The sequence below is a fragment of the Acanthaster planci genome, linkage group LG04, assembly GCF_054643075.1.
Source record: "Acanthaster planci isolate LZ-2023a linkage group LG04, COTS_SCS, whole genome shotgun sequence".
NCBI lineage: Eukaryota > Metazoa > Echinodermata > Asteroidea > Valvatida > Acanthasteridae > Acanthaster > Acanthaster planci.
The window spans coordinates 247,416-268,170 of NC_141780.1; the positions used below are offsets into that span (position 1 = coordinate 247,416).

Here is a 20,755-nt window from a genome sequence, read left to right on the forward strand (position 1 = left end):
AAAGTCTCTATAGACTCTTGAATTGGATCTAAATAATCTGATCTTTGCCCTGGTGTTACCAGAAATCTTTCAAATAGGTCTTGTGCAAAATTCAAACTTTGCACAAAATATCAAATTTCATTGCCATTTGTGGCCTTTTGGTCTGAAAAATATACCCAAATTGCAAGATCTGCCTGATTTATTTTCACGTGTACGAAAAGAGATACATACCAGGATAGATAAGTGATGTTACAAGTTTTAAAAGCATGTAAAAGTTAAGTTTTGTAGTAGTTATTATTATTTTTTGTTTATTGTTGCTTACTTGAGAAAGAAAAGAAATTAAGAGACACTTTGTCTAGCGAGGGCGCTACTTCAAGTGACGAGCGCAAAATCACCTTTGGATCGATGGTACCCGCACTTCGTTGATTGCCATAATGGCATGCACCAGTTAAATCAACGTAATTCGCTAGGCGTCGTGGGTCTGTTGTTCGAGTGGTTGTCAACTATTTCAACGGGGATTTTAAATGATTTTGTGGAAATTTTTGAATGCCACTGTAAACTGGTAAGTAGCCTCTATAATGAAACCTTTTGGAAGTTTACTAGTGCTATCGTGTAGGTGTGACAACACGGCTTTGAATTTCTATGTGCACTGTATGCGCAAGTGTTAAGTACCTGTACACCGCTTGGCCAGCTGACATGACAGAGCGCCAGGCTGGCACTGTGGCAGTAGTCAAAAGGGAGTGTGGTCTTGAGAACTCCGTGCGACCTTGGAGGTAGGAAAGAGGAGACAAGGTTTACGTGGCGTAGTAACGCTTACATTATACCATTGAAAATTGTGAGAATTTTGCTTACCCACACCCATGTCCACAACTGGCTGCCCAGCTCAACCAGTCAGGCCTGGTAGGTCAGTTTATGTGATGCTGTTACGCCCCAACTATAGTTGGGCCCGTCTCAACTAGAGTGCTACAATTGGGCCGGCCCAACTACAGCAGAGAGGTCCTGTGTGCATGATCATGATGTGCCCAGCATGTGCCAAAGTCATATTATTTACACATGTCATGTCATTTTTCATAGGGCTAAGTGCCACATTTTTGATGAATTGTGTCAAGTCTGAGACACATTGACTTGGAAAATGTTGAGACATTTCCCACAGACATTGGTCAACAGTAGTTGGGCCAGCCCAACTGTAGCACTACAGTTGGGACTGTCCCAACTATAGTTGGGACTTATGCTATAGTTGAGGCGTAACAATTCTACTTCCATGGTCAGTTGAAAGGTAATCGTCAGCAGTGCAGCAGCTTCACCAATTACAACATGGCTCCCATCCCTTTCTATTCAGTTTCCTTTCGCTCTCAAATGAAAGAAAAATTTCTTTTGGTTGAATGGTGTGTTGAAGACGTTCACCAACTAGGGGGCCTACAGCTTGTCTCTTAATCTTATTTCACACGGACGGGGACGTTTCATTGGACAATACATTACACGTACTGGAAACAGTCATCGGAGAAGTGGAAATGCATTAGCTAGGAAGGGTGTGTGGTGGCCTCAACATGACCAAAAATGTTTGTCAGAAAAAAAATCACAAGCGGATGTAACCTCGAGGACAAAGATTTAATCAGCGGAGATTATTTATAATTTTTTGTCGGGGAGGACTGTGAAACTTACCCCAAAATAGCTCTGGACGATTGAGGCCACACCCCTTGTGATTTATTAAAGTTACCTATGACCTTTTTGTTGGAATGAGGAGTTTCATTATTATAGGTACTGGTAGGCCAACATATAGCATTAAGCAACCACCTTTAGACCTTACTACATAAAGGATGTGGGCCAAGAGAGAAATGGTATTTGTACACTGTATTGTCTAGGAAAAAAAAAAAAATTAGTAGTGGTCTTCATCAAATTTACACTTCTCCATGTTTTTGGTAGTTTTCAAGTTATGTCAAGGACAATGGTGGTATTTGTTGAGGGATATGGGACTTTTTGTCAAAGGGATGTCATGGAATAGTAACTTGTCTAAAGAATATGACAATTAAATTCAGTTTACTTGTAATAAGTAACTTGTAAATAAGTAATGTTTTGTTTCAGTTTTTCCAAGGTTTCTTAACCAGTTAACTGTGGGACTGAACACTTAAATACCTAAAATTGTTCCAGGTATATTGATCATATTTGTGAGTATTAGCATTAGAAACTTGGATCTTCCAAAGCTGGCATAGTGGCAGTTTTCCCATTGTTTTGAGAGTTTTTGCAGGAATGGTTCTTTGGCCAAGGATATTAAGGAATCCAGTTTTTTGGCACCAGAAATTACAATTGGACTTCATGATTATTGGTACCTGGTACCGGTACATGTACGTGACTACAGCAGTGGTCCCATTTGTATTTTGTAGGTCATAAAGTTTATAGAAATTTACCAGATTGAAGGAATGTTGCTCCCTATGTACATGTACATACATGTATGTACCAGTACCTGTGTACATGTATGTCATTTGAATGAAAGTCTATACCCAGCCAGAAATGAGACCGAAGAAGACAGAACCTGTATGTGTAGCAGTGCTACATGCTACACAGCATGTTTAGTCGGGTGATATGCAACAGTATATTTAATGAATAAATAGAATTTTATCCTGGCTATGTTAAAAAACTTGTAAAGATTTAGTAACTTTAACATGTTCAGTAACATACATGTACATGTACTTGATGTACAATTGTGCACTGTCCAACCGATGGCTGTCATTGTGAATGTGGACGAAAGCATAGCATTAGCAACTGATGGCAAAGCACATTGTTGAGGGCTTCTTGGCCACACGCACATCACGACATGACATACATATTTACATGTAGTTCATGCATGTAAACCTCCCATTATGAACTGCCTACCAGTACATGCACATGTCTGTGGACCGTGTCCATTGGCAATCCTTCAATCACATTGATTTTCAAGAACTCTTAGTCTTGTCAGCAGTTTTGTGTATGTGAGTTTGTTTCTGCATTCAATTGGGGACCTTGAACAATAGAGGACAATAAGGTCCCCGATTGACAGAGGGTCCCCGATTGACAACTGTGTACAAAACATATGGGTGGTCTTCTAAAAAAGTTAAAGTACAAACAAAAGAGGAACAATAGGGGGTCCCCAGTTGCAGGCAAATACACACTTGTGGGTGTCTGTGTGACTTTCCTGACCATCCATGTACCAACACATATGTACAGTGCACAGCCACTTTGGGTACATGAAGATATTGGATCCATTAACATTACCTGTGTACATGTACATCTGATTTAATGCATGTTGGGTCATTTGCATAATGCGTATCAAAGCCACCAAAGGAATTGTCCATTGAAATGCCTTACAAAAACATCACAGTCTTCTCTGGACATACTGTTACTGCATGTGATGTCGTCAATATGAAATGTGCTGTCAATAAATTACAGTCAATCGTTTTTACGTTCTACTGGTAGAGTGCTGATGTAACTTGCATGTGAGGCATGCTTTTACGTACATGTACATACATGTACATGTTTGGATTTAATGCAGATTAATTTGTTTTGATTATAGTTATTAGTTAAAAGTGTATGCCTTATAACAATAAATGTGCATAAGAATGACATATAATTCACATGTACTGGTACGTGTAGATGAGTCATCCTGTTCACCCAATACATACATAAAGATGTACATAGTGGAACATTATTTAAACAGTCTCAGCACATACCGGTTCATGTATACACATGTGAGCATACATGTACTTTGTACAGGTACACATGTATGGTATAGAACATGAAATGGCCCCACCTTTTCTCTGAAACTCACCAAGAATTTCAAATTTCAGTTTGACAAGATAAATACCGGTACCTGAAATGAATCTTCCCTGTCTGCTGTTCAGTTTGTTTTAAACAGAACAATATAGACTACAATTTTCTCTCTGACAAGGATGTAATTTACGCTTCAAAACTATTTTCAAAATCCTGATCCATTAATGTGATCAGGATACATGTGACTGCTGACAATTCCTGAAGTTTTTGCAACCCTCTAGAGTCAATACCAAGAAAGGCAGTGTAAGGTTTCTTTTTGTTTATTTACCACATTTTACCACATAAACTTTAATGCCAAAAGTATATAAAATGAGTGCAGCAAAGACATTTACAACTGCATACTGTCCATGTTTGGCTGAGATACCAGCTGTTGTACTGAACTTGGCTTTCTGGGGGAAATACACACACAAGGATATGTAGCATAACCATTGAGCCACACAGATTCATGACATGAAGGCTGCTCATCAGGTGCATGAGGCTTCCACAAATTATTCTGTCTTTGCAGAAGGTCAAATTAAAAATAGCAAGCACACACTGTCTCTCTAGGCCATGGAACCTCTAGGATAAACATTGCTAAGACACTGTTATTTATTGACTGGACCCACTGTGGTGCATGTTTGTTAAGTACATGTACATGTAATAGTAGTTAGAATTAGATTTGTGTTTGCTGACAAATGAAAATTGAAGAATAATACCAGTACTGATACATGTAGGTTTGGGAAAAAGAAGTGCTTTTGTACTAAAGCTGACATTTTTAGACATACATGTACAGTGTACAGGTACTGTATCTTAGTCAATTCTCATTTAACCTCATTTCTGACAAGGTTGTACCATACAGTTAAATCTGTGTAAATTCTGTCATGTACATGTACCGGTACATGTATGTTGACTGTTTTCCAGTTAGGGATCTGTGTCTTTTTTAAAATGTAATTAGACACTTTTTTACTTCAGCTTCGTAATTCCAGGACTGTGATCTTTATCATTTGGCAATGACTGAGAGAGGAATTGGTATACTGGTACATGTAGTTTGAGCCCTTCTGCTGTGTAACATTGAGTCATTGACTTGTGCCATCAAGCTCTGGATGGCCACATCATCTGTTTGCACAGAAGTTATTTTTTGTGAGTCAGAAGAACTCCCAGGCTCCCAAATCCCAGTTTTGAAAGTTGTTTGACATGCCAAGGAATGTTAACACCATGGGATTGCTTCATAGTACAGAAACCTGAAAAAGGTTGCCTGAAAAAGGTTTCAGGTTGCCTGCCATCCACATTTACATGTACTTGAAGGATCATGTAATGTTCAATAAAATGAGCGTGGAGTCAATGTTTTCAAACGCATTCTTTTAGAGAAATTAACAAACTGAAGCTTTACAGACTAAAAGTACATGTACAAGTTTCACTCTCTCAGTTTTTGATCAAATCATTTACATATAGACATGTACATATGTGTACATGTACATGTAAGTGAGCTAGCATGGAATTCCAGAGTGATGATGGTCCCTAATGCTGGTTTATTAGATTACCAGGTGACCTTATCCTGTCCTGAGCTTGTCTGTATAATTCTTGCCAGGTCTCTGTATCCTTGACCTCTACACCTGCTGTCTTTTTTCCTTATTTAAGATTACTAAAGAGGCTGTCCCTCCTTGGTTGTAATCTTTGACTTGTGCAGGGTGTGTCGGTCAAGTCACAGGACAAGTGTAGGACAAGTTATTGTGTCAGCACTCTTTGATGAGAGAGATCAAATTAAGAATTACACTGCATGTCAAAAATTTACATACAGGTTAATTACAAATCCCTCCCCATCTTCTTCCTTTATCCCACCCCTTACATGTACGTCCAGTATTTATGGTCACTTTTTCAGAAACCAACAGTTGACCTTCTATTCATATACGTGTATTTTAGCAGGAATGAAAAAAGTGCTGACACTTGTGCAGTTGTCAGTGTTCTGGGATTGGCGATTTTTCACTGCATTTCCCCTTGCCTAAATGTTTGTTATATACGTGCAATTCATAAAACATATTACAGGGTGTATGCGTTAATGAAATCAACATTGCCACTTTCATAATTGGTTTGGTTGTGAGTGGAAATGCCGATTATGCAACCATTCTTGAATAGAAACTTGAGCACTTTGACAGGTCTTCAGACAGTGTGTGAACCTGAGCACAATGATGCTGCTTACAGCAGAACAGCGAATCTTTGTGGTGCAGACTTGCATGTATAACGAACACAGAGGTTTTCAGCCAAATACCACATGAGACATTGAGGTCCACTGTGTTAGAGGGGAAGGGGTCACATGGAGGGCATTGGACTATGAAAAAGAAACTGTCTTGACTGGATCAAAGGGGAAAAAATGCAGACAGGAAAAAAATGATTCAGTGTTAATTTTGTCCCATATCTTAGTGAGCCATCCCTAATTACATTGTATACACGAACACCTAAAGTTCAACACATCGGTGCTCAGTGACGAGTAAACGGTAAAATCATGATTGAGGCTTCATTGAAAAGCATTCGTTCTCTACTTTAAGATGATAACAAGTTTCCTGCTAGAAGTTGTGTAGCTTTGCCTCTGTAACCATTTCAAGTTGGGTTTCCTATTTTTGCTACACCTTGTATATGGATGATACTGACCATTTTTTGAACACATACCGGTATAATACAAGTTCATGTGTGCACCTGCTTCACTCCTCCAAGTACAGTGATGCACAAACACCTCCAGATCCAAGAGGTACCGTATAATTGAGACAGGAAATATTCACCTTCATCCCAGGACAATCCTGGCAAATTAAGTTATCATGGAGCCATGTCCCAACTGCTTTCCTTTCCATCTAAAATTGCTTTGCTGGCAGTTGTAAATTGGTTTAGTGTTACCATTCCCTGGTAAATCTGCAACCTTAGATGCGAGTCCATGTATGTATACACGTACATGTAGGCCTGCATGTACATGTACTGGTACCCCACGTACCGCAGAATGATAAGGCATGAGGGTGGCGTGATGATGGTGTGAATTCTGACGCGCCATTTCTTTACAGTATCACTTCATTAATGTCCATTCGTCAGTCCTTTTGCAGACATTAAGGTTTTAGGATGCGAATGAACTTCCTTGCATGTACGTGTACATGTACTTACGAAGCACCAATGTAACAGGGCTATTGTTGTGTGTTGAATAGAAAATGTTCACTGCAAAGGTACTCTACATGTTCTGATACAGTTGCATAATTCTTTTGCATGCGCTGGGTACCGTACTTTCCGTGTACCTGTAATGTTTTTGTGGATTCAGAGCCTCGTAAAATTTTTCTGCAGAGTTGAAATTTATAAAAATTTATGTAACTATTGAAAAATATGTTTCTTAAGTGTTACAGGTCAGGATATTTTTCATTGCCATATTTGATAATTTTGATTCTTACATGTATGAAGGGGACAGCTCATTTGTACCGGTATACTTACAGTACATGTACATGTACATACATACAATGTAAATGTAGGAAGCCACTTTTACATATATTTTGCCATCCTTTATAACATGGACAAAAATGTGCATGATGGTGCATGAGGAGTACATGCATATGTGCATGCCCATCTTGGTCTGATTGAGCCTGCATGCACACATACATGTACATTACATGTATACATATACAATGTACATGTACATGTATGGTACATGTACATGTATGGCCTGTAGACATGCCATTATGGGTCAGCAGGTGGAATTCCTAGTTGTTTCAAACATTCAGCCATCCACGTACTATATTCCATTGTTCATGTACAAGCATGTGTACATTCATACATGTACATTGTGCAGTGCCCTACAACTTAAGGATGAAGTGAAATTACATGTAGAAGAACAACACTTGGGCAAATTGTACATACAGGTAATCTTTTTTGTACATGTATCATACATGTACATGTACATGTACCTGTTTGTTCAGGCTTTATAGCTCCATCTACACTTTAAGCCGTGACCTGATGTCAATCTGGTCCTGGCAATTTTTACCAAAACACACAATTGTACATGTGCATGTAGTAGTAGTAGCCCTAATAATCCCAAATCCTCCTATTTCAATATGATTTTACATACATCCTAGGGGCTAGAAAATATCCCCAATTGAAGGCCAGCTTTTTTCTGTAGCGAGAGGGTTAGCCCTTGTAACAATAGGTCTATGTATGAGTCACTCATACTCAACCATTGTGGCTAGACCAACACCAAGTACGGGTCAAGGACACTGTTGTGATTTGTTTTGATATGGGGACAGGACTCTCTTTTATTTCCTGTCATTTGTTGACTCTGTTGAAGAGTTGGAAGAAAGGCCTGTGATAATTTTTAGTCCAACCATTAGTGACCTTTAATTCTTACCAGAGCTTGTGAAATACATGTATCTAATGTTTTGTCCAGACCCAAAATGAGGTGCAAGACCTCAGAGCTTTTCATGTGGCAGGCTGAGGAACAAATCACATTCTTACAGGAACTGTCTTAGGAAATGTCTGTGTTAAAGGATGTCAGAAGATGTGTGAAAACACTGAGATTGGTTTCATTTTTCAAAAGCAAAAACAAGTTAAACTGTCCTTAAAAACTGAGGGATGTTTGCGCAAATTTTGATGAAGAAAATATCATGTATATTGTACATTGTACACTGTATGTACTGTGTTGGACACATGTATGGTACTTGTACGTATTTGCACTTGTAAGAATCGGATAAAGAATAGAGAATTACATGAATGCACTGGTGTATAGTTAACATTTATTCGATTATTTAATTATGTTGTTTTTCTTGACTGTACTGTGCCATAAGCGTCTCTTGAGGCGGATACCGAGGCGTTACAAATTTTTGTTATTATTATAGCTGAAATGTAAAACTACCATCTTGTATGTAGTAGGAGTTTCATTGTATGGACAGTGTTCTTATGTAAATTTTCATTGAATTAAGACTTGTGATTGGTTCATGAAAGCCTGTTGGTACATGTACCGGGGGTACATGTACAAGTATGTAAATGTCTTCTTAGACACAAGTCTATGTGCTGACTTTTGAAAACATCCAAATAAAACTTCAAATAAAAAGGACCATGTGTTTCCAATCAAACATTTCATGGAAGTTTTGAGTTGAAAAGTTCATTGGGTCCACGGGTATTTCTGGCACACCAGTGCCTTGGCCAGGCCACTTGAAGTCATGGCCAAATGCACATGTGGGACATGTACCAGGACACTGTACATGTGCGTGGCATTCATGTACACTGTGCAAGATCATTGTTACATGTACATGGGTGGACCTACGAGTACATGTACATGTAAGTACTCTGTCATTCACTTTGATACTTGTCTCTAACATTATGGAAGGACAAGTTACATGTACATGTAGGGTACATTTGGGGAAGACGGGACGCGGGGAAGACGTACTGGTAGTCTGTCAAATTACTTTTCATAAATATTGCTGTGGATGTTCAAGCACAGTAAAATTTAATGTAATGGGCCATAATCTTTAGTGTGTCCCGTCTTCCCCTAACATACCCTACATTTTACAACCACATGTAATGATCAGGTGTGTAAACATGCACATACTGGTACCGGTAAAGTTAAAAATTTTAAGACAATACTGTGTACATTTCCGTATATGGGTGTAAATGAACCCTTGTTCCTCAACAGGTACAAGTGCATATGTACATGTACATGTACCGCCAGGCCTACATGTATGCCCGTCACATTTGTCATTGCAACCTGTGCTGCTGGCAGGTAATTTGCATTTATTCATCACTCTTGGAAATTACCGTAGAAATGTGTTCTGAACTTAGAAAATCATAGGCCAGATGTGACAGGGACACGCAAAAAATGGACCTCTACTTTCCAGAATAAGTACACCTGAAGATCACATGGATGATTGAAAGTTTTTGACTGAAGATGTGTACAGTGATCAGACAGTTACAGAATATGTACATGGAACAGTAGAGACTGCTCCATTGACACTTCAAAACTACTGGTATCTCAATGTGAGTTATGAAATTTTGAAAAGCTTCCGGTGCAGCGCTTTCTTTCAATTGTACTCTTTACAGAGGTTTTTTATTTCAACATTTCCACTGCACCTGTGAAGTGACCAAATGTCAAAAAGATGCTTACAGTATCTTCAGATAAATTGTTTAAAACATGCACCTGAACATACATGTACATGTCCCGTTATACAGTACATACATCTATGCCCATCACATTTGCCAGTTAATCCTGTTAAACCAGCAACTCTGTAGATAAATTCATTAATTGAATTACATGTACACCCAAGGTGCCATGGCAACAAGGCCAATATTTACATGTACCTTGCAAGCATTATACATGTACATCTATACATACTCTACATGTATGTGCATGTACCGGTACATGTACATGGAGGGGTTTAGATAACGCGTGTATTGGCGTAGATGTACATGTACGCTTCCCGACTTGGAAATTTAGTAAAAATACGCAGCATAAAACCTCATGCAGAACATAGAATACAGTTTGCAGTGATTTTTACTACAGAAAGAGTACCATAAGTTTTTGTATTTTTCATGTTGCATCAATTATGCACTGCCCAACAGAGTTATATTTGTAGCGGACGCTAACTAAAACCGGTTTGGTCATGTTCGTCTGTGTACAGCTTTTCCCGCCACTCCATGTATAACTATTATAAATTATTGAGAAAACCCTGAATTGACGGGAAAGACCCAAAGCAAAACGTGTTGTAGACCGAAATAGGCTACTGCGCAGGCATCGTTCTGTACAAAAACCTGGTCACCAGACTCCCCAAAGACACGATGCAGTAAAATTGAGTTCTAGCCCACAAAGACCACACTATTTTCATCGATTTTTGGAAGAATTTTTGGAAAATTTGAGTCAGAACACCTCAGAAAGATTGAGGTTTAGATTATGTGATTGTGTGATTTTTGTCTACGGTGTCATGAGTTCATGGTTATCACTAAGAGCTGTTTTTTTCTGTGGTTTTGCCTCATTATATTTACTACAGCTATGGAACTAACTCACATAGTAATAGTATTGGTACTCAGTTCCTCCACCTCTTAGGGAGTACGGTACTCTCCCTCTCAGGAAGAAGAAGTATTATATTTCCTAAGGCAAAAGGACTAACTCACATAGTATTGGTACTCAGTTCCTCCACCTCTTAGGGAGTACGGTACTCTCCCTCTCAGGAAGAAGAAGTATTATATTTCCTAAGGCAAAAGGACTAACTCACATAGTATTGGTACTCAGTTCCTCCACCTCTTAGGGAGTACGGTACTCTCCCTCTCAGGAAGAAGAGTACAATACATAATACACATGTACATGTATGTACTGAGGGCAAAAGAGTAGGCTTCTGTACTCTACTGGTACTCTAAGCAAGGACATGGGTATTGTACTCATGGCGTGAAGAAAATTATCTAAACCCCTGTACATGTACTTCACTTGAGTGAGTAGATACCGGGTACATGAACATAAACATGTACATGTAGATTGCCATTTGCATACAAATGTACACTGCAACTCCAATTCTTAACTTTAATAGTATAAAATGATTTCGTGTGTAAACATAATTGAAAACATCTTTGAATTCTCTCACATTTGATTTCCCAGTTTGCCAATACAAGTAGAGACAGACTTGTGCATAGAGCCAATTGGTAATTGAGGCATTTGACAGCAGGTGATTGATTTGTCCCAGCTACCCTTTTGAACAACATGTACATGTACAAAAATATGTATCATTAAAATCCTCAGTGATTTCTGAATATGAGTGCCTTTTCCATTGTTAAAATTCAAATTTTTTTCACCAATTTGTAAACACCTTTAAGAATGAGCACACGGTACATTCCGTTTAACATTAAAACTATTTTAAAACTGTGTCTCAGTTTCCTGATTCATATTTCATTTTTTTAAAGCCGTTATTCAACTTTCCGGTATTACGTACTTTGCCAATGGAATATGGAAATTCCCAACTCTTTAGTGATGTCATTGCCAAAAATTTCTGATATCATTTTGTATGGTGCATGTACCAGTAGATTTCTGTCAAAATGTGGCAGTAGCACTGACTGAAGCATTATGTTATGCAAACTCATTTTTCACATACATGTACATGTACCAGAAGGCTACTGCCTAAACCAAAGAAAAATTATATTTTCCCATGCGTTACTGCCCTGACCAAAGTACATTTTATCATGGCGGTAGTTAAAGCCCAGATGTTGACATACTATACCGGTACATGTACACTGTACGTTGCTCAATCCAGAGGAAAAGAAACACCAGATGGTCTTACCAGTCTTATTCATTTCTAAATTTCCATTCCAGGAGCAAATAACATGTATGCAGTAAACTGACTAATATGTTGTTTGTTTATATTATAACGGTTTCAAAAACTGAAGTTCCAAAATGTACATGTATATGAGATTTTGTACAATCTGGGCTGGATTCTCTCCACTGGTTTTCCCTTGTACCGGTACATTTTCATTAGTTTTTGTTTAAAATCTTTTCTGAACTTCTACTTTACTTGTATTTTTGTGAAACCCTACAACTCTCGTTTTTAATTATACATGTATTATAAATGACCACTAGTTGTCAAGTAATGAGAGTTCAGGCTTTTCGCAGCACTAAATTTCATTCTCTAATTTAACCCTAACAGTCCCAAATGCTACAAAGTACTACTTAGTAGTAAAATGTAGTACTCAGCCCTTTCGCATGTAAGAGGACATGACATTATTATTCTAACAGCCATAAAATACAATAGAGCAGACAATGTACCATACAGTACTGTGGCACTATGAATGCATGGTTTTATTGTTCTCTGTATGAGTAACAATGGAATAAACCTAGCCAGAAATAGTAATTTGTAGCGCTAGGTCCTTCAGGCTCAGAGTGTTACATAGTATTTTGTAGTACTGAGTACTTTAGGCCAAACAATGCCCGGAACTGTTAGGGTTAAACATAAAAAAATGGCTGTCCATGTGACATACCTGTACGCGTATACACATACATGTATATATGTTATATCTGTCCATGTGACAAATGTGATGTATTTCCAGTGACAAACCTTACATGTACATGTACCTTGTAATTTTGTATTTGTAATAAATTTCAGTGTTTTATATACACATTGTTTTTCTGAGATTATGAAAGTTTATAAAAGTAAACTTACAAGAGTATTTAATACATTGCAGGTACATGTACATGTAACTATCAATCACATTTTGAATTTAGTTGTCATATTTAAGAAGCAAAGTGTCTGTCCATGTGACAAACATTGTATCTTCAAGAATAGACTTCTATAACTTCCTAAATATTGCTCAATTTGTGTTTACCTTTCTGTGGTAACAATCAGAAATAGTGAAGACATGCACAAGCAGCAAAAAATGGCAAAATTTTACATTTGGAAATTTGTATTGTGTGCCACATACATGTAGCTGTATCTTTTAGTGTGGACAAACCCACATCTGTACGCGTACCAGTACATCAATTATAATTCAGCTTGGTTTATTTGCTGTCAATGTTTCAGCAGTATTGATTCAAAACATGACACATATGGTACCCCGTTCAGGAAGGACACACACAAAAAAGGTAATTTCATGTCTAATTCCAAAGCCAATGAGATAGCAGTGCACAAACAGGTCTTTGCTGTTTGCACAGCCTGGGTAATGGTACTAATTAAATAGTGTAGGCTAGGAAGGAGGTCTGCTAACTCATTTCTCATGCTTGGACACGGAGTGAAGGAAGTGAGATACACGTACCGGTATGGTGCATGTACCGTAATTTTAGGCAATCTCAGATCAGGGATTGAGGGTCCGACAGCTAAATCCCAGGGCATGATTGCAGAGGTTCTCTGTGTGCTTTGTACAACAAAATCTTCAAAACACTGAAAGAAATTTTTCACATGACCGGTAGCTTACAAATTGCAAGTTAATGTGTACATGCACGTGTACATGTACATACATGTACTAATACATAAAGTACATTGTACCATGCATGCATACAATGTATATCTCAAAACAGTAAAATTGGCTCCTTGGATCTGTATGTTTTCATAAATTATACATGTCAATGTACCGGTACATGTACCGGTATGTCAATAGCTATTGTCTAACCCTGCTAGTAAATACACTGTGCAAATACAGGTACGCACATGTGCATGTACATGTACATTTATGTACATGTACATGTGTGCACGTCACTAACTTTCAGATCACTGGAGAAAAACATTGTTTTTACTTCTTTGAAGGAAAACTGAAGTGCAGCATGTGCATGCACATGTATCCAGTTAATCAGCATGTGGGTCATTTAGAAGTGTATGAAAACATGTACCATGTATGTACGTACACGTACACAAATGAAAGCTGGAAATCTCTGAAAGGAGTGCTTTCATTCACTATGTACACTACAATGCACTTTGTGATGTATGGTTCACCTACATGTACAATATAAGGATTTTGACACCAGCTACTCTTTAAAAACTGGTATTACAAGACTGTCAGATCTGCCTGTCATTCCTGGCATTACTCAAATTTGAAATGTATGGGGTACTACCAAGGGGAATTCTATTCAACCTCAATATGGCCTCACAGTTTGATATTTGAGTAAATGAAAATAGTACAATGCCAAAAAAAATGGAAAGGTCAAGCCCCTTTAAATCTGATTCACCACCAAGGGAGGTTTTCCCTGATACCTTGGTGTAACTGATCCCAATATTACTGATACCTTGCGGTAACCTACAGTATGCGTCTTGTGAATAAGGGATGCAGATTGGATGTACCGGTACATGTATGTATGACGCTACTGATCGCATCAGTCACATGCTAATGTCTACCCCTTAGGTGTGTGTCTGTACGCCAGTCATCATGGCTCAGAATTTGGGAAATCAATTTTTTTCCCCAGGGAAGGTGAGCAGGAAATGGAACAAGAAGCTTAGGGTGAAGATCAACTAATGTACTTACATGTATTAGTAACTGCTTAGGATTCACTTTTTCTCCTATTTTATGCAATTTTGTTGTGATGGTGGGGAGCTTCAGTACATGTACCTGTATGTACCGGTGAGTCTAGTTAAGTTATTCTGTTCATGTACCGGTACTGTACCAGTACAAGTACAGCTGTACATAAACAATACATGTACATGTACATGGACCGAAGCTGCTTGCAGATACATGTATCATGTAGAAACACTATAATTAGAGACACGGAGTAGACATCTTAGTTAAGCAAATTGTTGGGTTGGTAGTTGCCAGGTGATGTCTGGAAGCCAGTGTGCTGTGTACATGTACCAGTACTCCTCCATGCAGAAATCATTTTTCAGCAGTGAGAGCAGACTGTGTGAGTGAGCAGACTGTACTGAAACAAGCTTCTGTTGCTGTCTGGCTGATTCTGTGATGGCGGGGGTTGTAAATAAATTCCCAGATGTTGTTATTGCCAAAAGAAGTATTGAATGCTTTTGTTACACAGAAGCCAAAATGCCCATGCTTGCTCATCATGTGCCTCATACATACATGTACTGCCTTGGTCTTCACTTCGAGATGCTCATATGAAGCAGTTCCAACATTCCCTGTGATTGGAGGGAATGGAATCCATTATAGTAAAGTTTGTTGGAAAGTTCCATGTCTCAATTTACAAATCTCTCATTGCAGGAGCAAAAGGCAATTCCAGTGTTCAGAAATTATCTAGTGCGATAGAATACTGGTATATTGTACATACTGAAAAAGCTGACAGTTGGTTTGCATATCATGTGCATAGACCTACATGTACCGGTACTGTTACCCATATACACTGTAGTATCATTCATAGGAATGTCATTGGGACATGTACCCCAGTACTGGCCTATTTGACTCTTACATTTACATGTACATGTATCTCATGGTCATACCGGTATGCCATACATGTACATGTAGATCTGGATATTAAACCAATGAATTTCTCGTGATGTACACGAAATAGTACAATTTCTAGTTGTATTCCAGTGGGTACAGCAAGCCCCATACCGGTACATGTGTACATGTACATGTACACATACATGTACAAATGTATCGTACTTTGCTGCCATAAGATTCTGTTGGATTCATTAGTGTCCCTTGAAAGAAATTTGAGGTTTGAAGATACCCGTTTATGATGAGGTTTGTATTGCATTTTATGATTTTCACTGAAAGCAACTGAATGTTGAACATGTACTGTACTCATACCTGTACATGAAGAAAGCAAACCACAGGCCTGGCAATACCGGTACATTAATAAAACTGCATTGTTACTCATACATGTACATGTACAGGCAAAATGTACATGTACATATGTGTAATTCAAGGGTTGGCATTACTGTCCCTTATCAGTGGTCACATCACATACAGTGTATTGAACCACTCACTGCTTGCATGTCAGTATTTGAGCACAGACATCTCTTATCCCAAATAGTAATCCCAGGTTTAAAGTTCCGATTTATTTCATTTGTCATTCCCAGTAGGAAACAAGTCATTGCCAACATGACATAAACAAAGAGGACAAGGTTCACTGGAGTCATCATAACAGACATATGCAGTCCTGATGAACACAGAATTAGACATCAACTCAGTGAGCTGAGAGCCAGCATTTTGGTCCAGCTGGAAGTTTTCTAATATTTAATTTCAGGAGTTGTAATAACTGTTTAACTTGAACCGAGATCAGTGATGTTGTACATGTAGTTTGTCTGGGGTACATTTATTATTGGACTGACTCTAGGTAAAAAATTCTTGATAGTGTTTTGAAGCACAGTGCATTTTCCTACCGGTACATATCCATACACTGATACACAACTGTAATGAACCAATGTCTACTCTGTACATGTAACAGTGTGCATACATGTACATGTAAGGACTTGAAAGTACTATATGTGTACTTGATGTACATGTACGGAGTATGTGAACTATACACTGCTACCGTAGATGTTGTGAGTACATGTACTGGTACTTAGTACTTTCAGGTGTACATGTATGAAGCACCATGGTTACAAGACGACAGGCTAAAACATCAGTTATTGTGACATTTAGAGCTGACTGTTGCTGTGTTGACAATAGCTGGTACATGTAATTGATGATTGAACTTGAAGGTCAAACGTGCTTTCATGTACTTGTACACACAGATTACATTCATGTAATTACATGTATGTACATTGTATGATGTACAAACACGTACATATAGGTACATGAATGAATGTCCACTAACGTACCGGTACTGTTTCATGTAATAAAGCCTTCAAGACATCTGGACAATGGGTGCATGTATGTAACAGTAAGAATAAAGACCATAGGATCCATACAAATGCTCACTAGGAAACTTTCATTATCTTTTTCTTCTAGTCTGCCGGTACACACATGTACATGTACAAAGGTTTCTGTAGGCTGTACAGGAAAGTAGGACATAGTGCAGGCCTGCATTGTACTCATACACATACATGTACATGTAGCACTGTATTACATGTATACAGGTACATGTAGCACTGTATTACATACAGGTACATGTAGCACTTTATTACATAGGTACATGTAGCACTCTATTACATAAAGGTACATGTAGCACTCTATTACATACAGGTACATGTAGCACTCTATTACATACAGGTACATGTACTGTAGCACTCTATTACATACAGGTACATGTAGCACTCTATTACATACAGGTACATGTAGCACTCTATTACATACAGGTACATGCACTGGCACATGGACATTCACAAATGCAGCGCTGCTTCACAAATGTAGTTGTAATGGAGTATCGTTCATTCAGTGGTGGGTTCAAGACTTTTCAAAAGAGGATGGTTACTGGCTGAGGTGTACTGGTAGAAGTCAGGTGCACAGACCAAAGACCAGAATTAGTGAACTAAGCGTTCCAGTAAACATGCATTTTAGTTTTTCTTCAGTGATTTGCATATGTCTACATGTACATGTGATACTGAGCCATTCCTACTGTCCCTTGATGCAAACTTGACATTGACGATAATATGCCACTGCAGTGACTGCACATTTGAAATGTGGACATTTTTAGGTTTTTGTTTAAATTGGGATAACAACCTTTCTAAAGAAAAATATGGCTGTCTACTTGGAAGCATAAATCTGGGCCAGAAGACAGAAATACTGTATTGTGTAAGGAGACACATGTATAGTAGTTCACACGTACAGTACATCTACACGTGTACCGACCAGTACATGTACTTCTTACATACTTGTATTTCTTATTTTTATAGATGTAGCAAACTGGACATTGTACATGAACATTCAAGTACTTGTGTACAGAAATTATGCATTCACTCTGCACACAGAGGAACTCATCCACTTTCATAATCATACCGTAGGCCTACATGTACATTTGGCAGGCATGGGCTTTGTCCATAGATACCTATCTCTAATCACGCCACTCAATTGACAAACAACTTCCAGTTCACTTTAGTTTATACCAAGTTGTTGACTCAGTCTAAACACAGTTCTTTCTCTCTCTCTGTTTCCTTGTTTCAGATTTGCAAATACCACACGTTACTGCAGTGACATGCTTACGCAGGATTCCTGATGAAGCCTCAGACAGGTGGAGAGCAATGATTACATTGTGTCAAGCGAAATAAAAAACTTGTTATCCAGTCCCATTTGTGGATATATCCACAGCAGTATCAGACTTCATTCTCTTATTTAAACAAGAATTTCAGTCTTGTTTTTGGATAGCTTCATTTGTCATGAAGCGGTTAAAGAGAAGACTTTCAAGCACATTTCGTGCAAACTCGGTGATTGAGGACTCACTGTCAGAACTCACGGAGAGCATGAGTATAGAGGAAAATGGAACTGGCACAAGAGAAGGTGGGTACAATTCAAAATGAGCATAGTTTAATTATTATGGGAGACTAATAAGAGTAGAAATCAGGTGTTAATTGCATGCCAAAGTACTGAAAAATGCCACTGTAGACTTTTCAAACTGCCTGTACTGATGTGTGGCCTGCATCAAAAGAAATACCAGCACTTTAACCACAGTCTATAATGTACCGGTACTCAGTTGGAAGATAACAATGGATGCAATGCATGGTTTTTCCTGGTGGATGATCTTCATCACTTGAGGCCAGATGAATGGAAAAGTAGCGTGAATTTGCATCCATTTTGTTTTTCACTGAGGATGAACATAGTGTAATACACATGTACATTTGTTGTCTGTTTTGGTCTGGATTTCAGAACTGGTGCAACAGAATGGCACAAGAGGTTCTGACGGAGAGAGTGACCAGACGTCAGGAGCATCTGATGAAGCCTACACACCTGTCCGCCTAAGGCAAAGACCACACAATAAGTTGCAGCGGCGATTTAGTGAAGTAAGTACTCCATGTAAATCAGAATGTGTCCAGCTTTGCACCAGACTACATGTACCGGTAGTTTGCTCATGTTCGATACTGGTTCATGTGTGCACCTGCCATTGTATAATGCTTTAGTCTTGTAGTGTTTGCATGTATTAAAGATGTACATTGTTTGAAATGGTTTCGTCCAGATTCATTTTGAAATTTCTTTAGCAGATGTTAAGAAATTCTTTACTTGGCCCATTTGTGTACATGGCATTATTCTACGTGTTCTGTTTTTTGGCACTCTGTCCTCTGCAAATTCGACTGTGTTTGCACCTGTATTTTCTACAAGAGAACTTGAGGGTTCCCTTCATTGATTTTAATCTCATTGATCAACTTTAATTAAGCTGTCTCATAGCCATCTGAGCTTTTAACAGATTATGCTCAGCTCTGCTGTTGAACTCAGGTCTTTAGCATAAAATGATAAGCACTACATGTATCTCCTTATGTTCATGTACCATTCTGGGTGGTGTTCATCTTTGGTGTACTCTCTCCGTGCATCTTTGTACGGTATAATACGGTATACTCATTATTTATGCAAGACAACCTCTACTTGACCTTCCATTTGTGACCAATCAGCAGTTGACTATTAATGGCATGCAGTCTGTTCAGTGATTTCTTCATTGAGGAAAACTACTTGGCACATCCAAGTTCTCTGAGCAGCTGATGGCAAACACTCCCCCCTCCATAGCCTGTGTGGAATTTAAGGAATGTGCATATGTACTGTACATCTGCTTTTTTTCAGCACTACCATACAACTGATATGTTTAGGGATCTGTTAATGGATTAAGAACACTCCTCCCTCTCAGAATCTTGTGTCTCGGTCTTTTTGTTAAGTGCAACATTTTAAAAAAAGGTCTTTTAATCCTGTTTCCAAACCAAGGTATGTTTCAGTGTGAAAGATTAAAGAGTTTTATACTCCAAATATTGAAATATTTTTAAGAGTCTTCGTATTTGCCATGGTAACAGTATCTCTCTTGCACCTGTTGTTCAAGAAGATAATTGAAGCCTGCCATTTGCAACTACATCCATGTTCAGTGTATCAGTACTTGCATTTTTTCTTTGTTCCGTAATGATCTTTACAGAGTGGTTTGAGATGTTTTCTCCAAGTTCCTTTCAGACCCATTTCAACTCACAAAACAAACAACTTCTGTTAGAAGTCAGTTCCATTTGGCTGAACAGAAAGAGGTTTGCCAACTGCATTGTTGCGGTCGTGGGTTCGAGTCCCACCCGAGTAAGCTTGTGAGGTTTTTTCGCAAGCTCTCGGACAAGCACTGAGCATACAGTGCTTATTAACCTGTTATATAAAATTAACATCTCCCCAACGCAAAAATACATCTTGAAAAACTGCAATGTTGTTTGACATTTGGGGCTTCTACATTTAGTTCTCAGCTGATACTTAGCTGAGCACATTAATATCTTATGCACTGACCACAGTTTCATCCTTGCATCCCCAGTGTACAAGTGATTGGTCCCTATTTACTCTATGTAAATGTACGTCTAAATTTTATTTCATCAGTACACTTGCATAGTGATCATTGATGTCCTTCATTGCCCTCAAGGATTTCACTTTGCTACTGAGTTTGTGCCAAGTACACGTACCGTAGCTGCATGAATCACTCAAATTTTCACAAATAATCATAAAAGATGAGAATTCTGAA

The 20,755-nt window shown here is 38.4% G+C and overlaps 1 protein-coding gene and 1 long non-coding RNA gene across 7 annotated transcripts in view; one reads left to right on the top strand and one right to left on the bottom strand.

Moving 5' to 3' along the window:
* LOC147799269 (uncharacterized) overlaps window positions 1-20,755 on the bottom strand; it is a 45,098-nt gene that overhangs the window by 2,074 nt on the left and 22,269 nt on the right. The window contains exon 2 of one of the 3 annotated variants that reach the window (XR_015424975.1): window positions 652-745. This is a non-coding gene — a long non-coding RNA (uncharacterized LOC147799269). Of the gene's footprint in view, window positions 1-210; window positions 382-651; window positions 746-20,755 lie in introns of those variants that run through there. The other 2 variants (XR_015424977.1, XR_015424976.1) reach the window with 2 other exon arrangements.
* Window positions 385-20,755, top strand: part of LOC110988242 (cyclin-dependent kinase 17-like) — a 57,653-nt gene continuing 37,282 nt past the window's right edge. For 2 of the 4 annotated variants that reach the window (XM_022251572.2, XM_022251574.2), the window contains exons 1-3: window positions 385-541; window positions 18,238-18,570; window positions 18,937-19,070. In XM_022251572.2, coding sequence (XP_022107264.1) covers window positions 18,450-18,570; window positions 18,937-19,070 — 255 coding nt within the window. In that variant the 5' untranslated portion in view covers window positions 385-541; window positions 18,238-18,449. Of the gene's footprint in view, window positions 542-590; window positions 880-18,237; window positions 18,571-18,936; window positions 19,071-20,755 lie in introns of those variants that run through there. The other 2 variants (XM_022251573.2, XM_087135330.1) reach the window with 2 other exon arrangements.